Consider the following 7500-nt stretch of genomic DNA (forward strand, 5'->3'; position numbering starts at 1 on the left):
CAGCTACAAGAGGCCTGACAAAGAGAAAAAACCTCATGAAAATTCCGCCCCACGTATTCCCATCTCCGATCCAATATGCACACACACTCCCCCAGCTGCTGAGGCTATTATTTTCCAATTTCAATTTGACACCCCAGCCTTTCATGCTAATTCTATTATTGTAGGAAGTTTATGTGATTTCATATCACTAGAAATCGGTAATGTATAATAACCCTTTGGGCAAGAAACTGAATCCCCGCAGCAGCCACCGGGAAAATAATTACTTTCATATCAAAACTCTGCAGGAGCTGGCCGGGTCCCGTAGCCTGCAGCTCCTAACCTCGGATGGGAGGGGTGGGCACCGGGAGGCTATAAATGAATAAATTTGTTAAGCAATAAACACACACGCGCACACACACAAAGAGGGCTTAAAGAAAAAAAAAAAGGGGGGGAGAATAAAAAAAGAGAGGGAAGAGTCACGCAGCCAGACCAGGCGGCAGGGAGTTTTAAAGCCTTTATTTATCAAAAATTTTACATATATAAATATTCTTAGACATTTTTGCATTTTACAAGGGTTTTGAGGAGTTCCGTTGTTGTCGCGGTACAGTTTGTCACACCACAAAGTCCAGCTGCTGCTAAGCCTTAACAAACAATTTTCCTTTTTTTTTTTTTTGTTTTTACCCCGTTTTCTTTTTTTTTTTTTCTCCTTTCTTTAAATATAAAAACCAAAAAGCTCTAACTGATCACCTGAATCGACCTGTGATAAACTCTAAGGAGAGGAAGAGCCGCTCTCTCGGCGGTCCCACCGCCTCCCGCGGGCTGCGGGAACGGTGTGCGTGGGGTGAGCGGGGAAGCGCTTCCCCCCGTTTCTCACGGGTGACGGGCGTGGGGGGGGTGTCGGTGTCGTTCTCGGGTGGTTTTATTTCGGCTATTTTTTGTTCTTTAATTTTTTTTTTTTTATTTTTTTTCTTCTCTTTTCCGCCCGGTCAGTCCATGTCCACCTCCTCGCCGTCGGCGGGGCCGCAGTCCGATCTGTCCCTGGCTGTGCTGGCGTCCCGCGCCCGGACCGGCGATTTGGGCCGGGGGAAGCTGCCGCCCTCCGCGGGGGCGGCCGCCGCCGGGTCACCGTGCGCGGCCGCGGAACGGGGGGAAGCTCCGGCCGGCGCGGGGGGGGGGAGGCACCGACCCCGCCGCCGAGTCCGTGGAGCCGGGGCCGGGCTGGGCACCGGCGGGCGCCGGCTCCGCGCCGCAGCCGGGCGGACCGGGGTTGGCGGCGGGCAGCGGGGAGTCCCGGGGGGGCTGACCGGCCTCGGGGCCCGGGCTGGCCTTGAGGGCGGTCTGCGGGACGAGGAAGCCCAGGGGCTGGGTGATGGGGTAGAGCAAGAAGTGTCCTTTGCCGATGAGGGTGCGGGGGGCGCAGGGGGGGAGGCCGGGGAAATCCGGGGCGGCTTTGCGGCGGGGGGGCGAGTCGGAGAGGAGGCTCTCCACGCTGAAGGGGTTGAGCTTGTGGAAGCTGCCGGCGCCGCGGGGCCCCCCCGCGCCCCCGCTGCCGTCCCCCGACGGGGCGGCCGCGCAGTCCTTGTCGGGCGGGCGCTGGAGCCGCCCGCTCCCGCTTCTTTGGCTGGGGTAGAAGGGCTCTGCCGTCTGGTCGCAGGCGCCGGGGGGCGGCTCGGAGGGGGGAGCGGCGGGGGGCGGCGGGTGGGGCGGCGGGGGCTGCCCGCGGGGCTTGGCCTCGGGCGGGGCGGGCGAGAGGCCCCCCCCGCCGCCGCTGTCGCTGTCGGAGCTGGGCGTGCTGTGCAGGGAGAGGCCGCTGGGCGAGTGCAGGTGGCGGCTTTGGCTTTTGAGGAGCTTCTTCTCGTGCTTGCGCTTCTTCTTCTCCATCTTCTCCAGCTCCTTGCGGGCGATCTCCTCGGGGTCCATGGGCTCCCCGCTGCACGTCGTGGGGTGGGAGTTGTGAGCCGGCCGCCCCGGGCCCTTCTTCGTGTTCTCTTTCTTTCTCCATTTGGCCCGGCGGTTTTGGAACCAGACCTACACACCGAACAACGAGAAGCAATTAACACCCAGCGCACCGGCCCCCCGCGGTGGCCAGGGCGGGGGGGGGGAGGGAGGAAGAAGCGCAGCTCAGGCCTCCCCCGTCCACCCTTCGAGGTGCCGGCAGCCCCCATCCACAGGACCTGGCGTCTGCGAGCCGGAGAGCAAGGGAGGGGGCAGGAAGAGATATCCACGCTTCTTTAACAGGGTAGAAAAAAAAAGAAAAAAGAAAAAAAAAGAAAAAAAAAAAGGCAAGGGGGAGGGGGGTGCACACTCACGCACACACACGCTGCACCCTGCCCGCACCGGCGCCGCGGGGAAGGGATAACAGAGCCCCCCCCGCGGCTCTTCCCCGCGGGCAAGGGGTGCAGAAGCACCAGCCGGAGCCCCGGGCCCGATCCCTCCGCAGCAGCACGTAAAATGCAATAAACCCCAGCACAATAAGCGGGCCGAAGGGGGGGGGGGGGGGCGGAGGAGGGTCTGGGCCTCCTGCCCGTCCAGGGCGCCGGAGCACAGGGGTCGGATCAGCCCCAAAATGGGGTTTGGTTAGGGTTTTTTTTTTATATATATGGATATAAAAAATTTTAAATTAAATTCTCTCTGCTCCGGCCCTGCTCCTGCCTGCTTCGGCGCTTCCCCGGCGTCCGCGTCCCCTCCGCGCCCGCGGGGCCTCGGCCCGTCGGGGCTGCCGGCAGCGCCCGTTCCCCACCGGAGCCGGCGGCCGCGTTCGGTGCCGCGGCACGACCCCGGCGGCTCGGAAAGCACCGCGGGGAATTTCGGTGACCCCATCCGATCTCCTTCCCCCACCCCCGACCAGGCCCCATCCATCCCCGGGAGAGACCCCCGCAGCCTCCCGACCCCCTCTCCCCGGGGTGGGGGGGCACGGCGGAGAGGATGCTCTGGGAACCGGCTCGGAAAGACACGGTGAGACAAAGCTGATGGAGGAACGGCGGCAAACGGCGTCAGCTCAGCCCGAAGGGGACCGTCCCCGCCGCCTGAGCTGGGTTGGAGGACGCATTCCCCGCACACGCAGCCACCGCCAAGCCGCAGCGAGCCGAGCCGAGCCGCCCCGCACGGCCGTGGGCTCCCGGCCGGTCGCGGAGCAGCGGAGCCGGCTCGGCCTCGCCGCCCGTTCGCAGCCACCGCGGCCTGGAACAGCGTCTGAGGGTCCGACAGCCAGCCCCGCATCCACACCGCATTCAATTCCCATTTCGTTTTCTCGAGATCGGTTGAAGCAAATAGCTGGTTCCCCTTCCCACCCAGTACGACCGAGGGCCTGAGCAGTTCGTTAAAATCAAGTTTTACAAGTTCCACACGCTCTCGATGCACCTACGAGCTTTATTGACGTTCTCCAGCGTACCCTGGCCCGTGATTAAGCCTCGTATTTGCATGCTAATTTTTCGCCCTTGGCTCATGTAAGAAAAATGTTTACAGTGGAAAAATATATTACCAAAAAAAAGAAAAAGGTTTAGGGAAGCCAGGCTAGGATGCCACTCTCCGGGGGTCATTTGCAAGATTAAAAAAAATAAATAAATAAAAAGGGAATAATAATAAGAAAAGAAACCAGCAAGGACCAGTGCAAGGCAGGGAAACAAAAGGAGAGGGCCGGGAGGAGCGGGGCTGCGGGCCGAGGGCGCAGGGCCCGTCCCGGAGCGGGGCTGCGGGTCCGGGCTGCCGGGTCCTGCGGGGCCTCCCCGGGGACCGCTCGGCGCAGGGAGAGGGCAGGGGAGGAAGAGGAGGGACGGGGGACACACACGGTTTTTACCTGCACTCTGGACTCCACCAAGTCCAGCCTGAGAGCCAGAGCCTCTCGCATAAACACGTCCGGGTAATGACTCTCATTAAACGCCTTTTCCAGCTCCTCGAGCTGCCAGCCAGTAAAATTGGTGCGGGTTCGTCTTCTTTTACAGCCAGGACTTTCTTTGTCCGGGTCACCCGAGTCTGAAAAGGCAGAAATAACCTCAGCTCCCTGGAAGACAGGCCTTCTCCCCCCCTCCCTGCCATTCACAGGAGCCTTTTAACTTTTGTGCTCGGTAGCGTTGGTAAAAGAGCGGGATTAGACACACACCTGCGCTAAAAATGGGGAGGAACCCGATCTGCCCTCGCCTCCTCCGAAAATGTACTTTACAGAACATTTATTCCTGAAGGAAGCTCTCCACAGGCACTCAGCTGGCAGAGAGAGAGAGAGAAGTTCCAATATTTGCTCCAGCCACCAAAGGTTTCATTTAAAAAAAAAAATAATAAATTACCCCCCCCCCCCTCTTTCCCTTCCCCTGCCCTCCCCCGGAGCACCTGCGTGGGCCGCAGCTCACGGCCCGGTCCCACACCGGGTGCCGAGGCCCCGGATCTCCCACAAACCCCCCGAACTGGAGCGGGCGTGGGGCTGGGGTGCTCGCAGCCTCTCCCAGTACATCCATCTCCAGGTTGGGGATTTCCAGCCCTAGCCGCAACTCTCCTAACGTTGGCCGCCAGGTGTGGAAATGAAGAAGAATTTTTATTTAGTTGAGGTGCGGAAGGGGGCTGCTCCAGGATTAATTAAAAAAAAAAAAAAAAAAAAGGATGTTGGGGCGACGGAGTGGTTTAATAGCTGAACAATAGCGGTGCCACAGGCCGGTGGCGAGGGAAGGAAAGCGCTTCCCGTTGGTTAAATCGTTCAAAAAAAAAAAAAAAATTACCGCTCTTCATCGCCCAAACTCCAGCGATTCCCATTGTTATTTTTATATATTTTTTTTTTAATAGCATGCTCCGTGCCCCCACCCCAGAGATGAACTTTGGGGGAAGGCACCGGGCCGGGCCCGCTATTGTTCAGGGCACACGCGTGGCCCCGCACCGGTGGGAACGAGGGATGCTCCCGGCGCTCGGCCGGGCCCCCCCTGCCCCGTCCTATCCGCCCCCTCGGGGGGTGTGGGGGGACCCCAGCACAGCCGACCCCCCCCCCCTTGTCTAGACACCCCAATATCCGCAGACAGGGATGCGGGGCGGCGGGGGGGGGGGGGGGGGGATGCTCGTTGCTTTTCTTCCTCCGCGCTGACACGCTCCGGGTGGGGAGCGGCGGTCGGGTCGTGGGGAGGGGGGGGGGACACACACACACATACACGGGGCCGCTCCTACCTGCGAGCTTGAAGGGCTGGCTGTCCCCGCTCACCCCGCAGCCGGAGGGGATGAGAGGCGCCGGGTTGACGACGGAGGCGGCGCAGGAGCCGCTCAGTAATCCATCGATGGAGAAGGGGACGGAGGCGGCCGCCGACTGCAGCTGGTGCCCGGCCAGCTCGTAGACGTGGTGGTGACCGAGCGGGTAAGGGAAACCCACCATACCCCCGAACTGGGCATGGGGATGCTCCAGGATACGGCTGTCCATCATGGGGGCGGCTCTAAGGCGGGGGGTGCCGGCGGGGCTGGGGGTGCGGGCGGCGGGGCGGCTGGGGCCGGGGGTGCTGCTGCCGGAGGAGGAGGAGGAGGCGCGGCGAGGGGCTCATGCTGCAGGGCGCCCGGGCGCTTTAACTTTATCAACATCAGGCTCCCAATAATTAGCTCAGGCTGGGGGAATTTGGGACCAATAAGAAACGTTAATCGGTCCTGACGTCAGAGACGTGCCAGTGTGGGGAGCAAACGTTTTCCATATCGATTGCTAATTATACCTGACATCCAGCCTCAATAAACAATATCAGAGCTGTCACAACACGACAAGGGGGGCTTTGATACGAACTCCAGCCCGAGGAGGGCGGCGGGGGCCGGGCGGGCAGGGGAGGGTGCGGGGGGGGGCCGGAGGGGAACTCACGGATCTGCCTGATACCCGGTTAAATACTAAACAGCCGGAGTTACACACACACACAGCCTCCCCCCCAGCCCCCCCACCCCTCCAACCCACCCTCTTCCCCCTTGTCCCCTCCCCTCTCCAAATCACTAATAGATTTCCCTTTAAAACATTCACCAGCGTGTTGTGGGGATTTTTCACCAGAAATGCTCTACTCTCTGAACCTTTAAAGTGATGTTGCTCCAATTACAGAGAGACATTGAGCGGCAAATAGACTGATCCAATAATAGGAGATTCATCATCCGCTCTTTCCAGAGCTGTCACATTGAATTTAAAACTACAAGCCTTTTCATCTCCTCTCCGGCTCTATAACAGGGGAGAGGAGAGGGGGGCAGAGGGAAAAAATGGGGGGGAAAAAAAGGGAAAAAAAAAAAAAGAAAGGGGGAAGAGCCGTTTGCAGCGTTTGGAAGGAGGTTTGAGCGTATCAATCGAAATCATAATTAATGCTATCTCCTATCGATTCGGCCACGGACACCCCCCTCCCTAGCAGCAACCACAACCCTTGAATTGTGAGGGCAGCCACAACCAGGAGCAGCCTCTGTTCGCTGAAGAGGAGGCCAAAAAATTAAAAAAAAAAAAAAAAAAATCAAGCCCAAATAAAGTTCCCATCCCTCTCCTCTTACCGTCGCCCCCCCCCCCCCCCGCAGGAAAAGCAGCCCATCGCACACCCCGCGCTTCGCCCCGCCAGTCATTAACAGCTTCCAAACAGCCGCCAAATTTGTCCTAATTAAATTACGTCCCCGTAGAAGTTTTCACCCAAATAAAATATTGATAGGTTTCCCCGGTTAATAATTAAAGGGACAGTTCTCCGGCAAAGGGGGGGGGGGGAGACCCCCAGTTTTGTGCCCTCTCCCGCAGAGCCTGCTTCGAGAAACACTTTCCAAGCTCCTAGGAGGGAGAGAGGAAGGAAGGGGGGGGCAATTCTTTCCGCCCCCTCCCATCCCAAGCCCGCTGGGACCGGAGCTCTCGGTCCCCAGGGCCGGGGGGGACCCAGCCCGGCGCCCCCCGGGAGGGCTCCCCCCGGCCGGCCCCGAGAAGGTGGGAAGGGAAGGGGAACGGAGGGAGAAGCAGCGTTTGCGGTTAACAAAGAGGAGAGGGAGAGAAAGAACCGGGCTAGAAAATCAAACAGGGGAAACTCTTTAAATCTTCCTGGGAGGTTCGTGCGGAATTAAATCCTTCGAGTCGGGAGGCGGGGGGGGGGGGAGGCGGGCAGGGGGGGGAGAGGAAGGGGGGGGTAAAAATAAATAGGAAGGGAAAAAGGAGAGAGAGGGGAAGGGGAAAGAGGGAGAGACACTTTATCTCAGGAAAACATACAAATAGATTTTCCAGTTATAAAATATCCAGTCAAGATGATACATTTCCTAGTGCTGGTCTGTGTGGGTATGAGAGAAGAGGGGGAAGCTAAAATTGAAATAAAAAGGAAGTCGAGTCTCTAATCTATGTTGTCTGTCCGAAGCTGTATTTATTCACCTAATTGAATGCCATACAATATACTGCTGTATTATTGCTGTTCCCTCCCTCCCCCCTATAGATTAGTTTAATTATGGTCTCCCTGCCTCTGCTTAGAGCTAAAAGGTAGCTTGAATTTGGACTACGCAGCCCTAACAGAAATAAGAAAATGATGGGGTTGGTATTAATTCTGGGGTCAAGGGCTTCACTTTTCACCATAATTTAAT

At 58.6% G+C, this 7500-nt stretch overlaps 1 protein-coding gene across 1 annotated transcript; it reads right to left on the minus strand.

Annotated features, from left to right (window-relative positions):
• Nucleotides 1-965: 965 nt before the first annotated feature.
• On the minus strand, nt 966-5381 carry UNCX (UNC homeobox). Its single transcript, XM_030002066.1, is given in 4 exon segments — nt 966-1151; nt 1153-2007; nt 3776-3951; nt 5122-5381. Coding segments are annotated over 4 exon segments (1467 nt in total). The 5' UTR covers nt 5372-5381.
• Nucleotides 5382-7500: the final 2119 nt, after the last annotated feature.

This window comes from Aquila chrysaetos, chromosome 25, assembly GCF_900496995.4.
Source record: "Aquila chrysaetos chrysaetos chromosome 25, bAquChr1.4, whole genome shotgun sequence".
NCBI lineage: Eukaryota > Metazoa > Chordata > Aves > Accipitriformes > Accipitridae > Aquila > Aquila chrysaetos.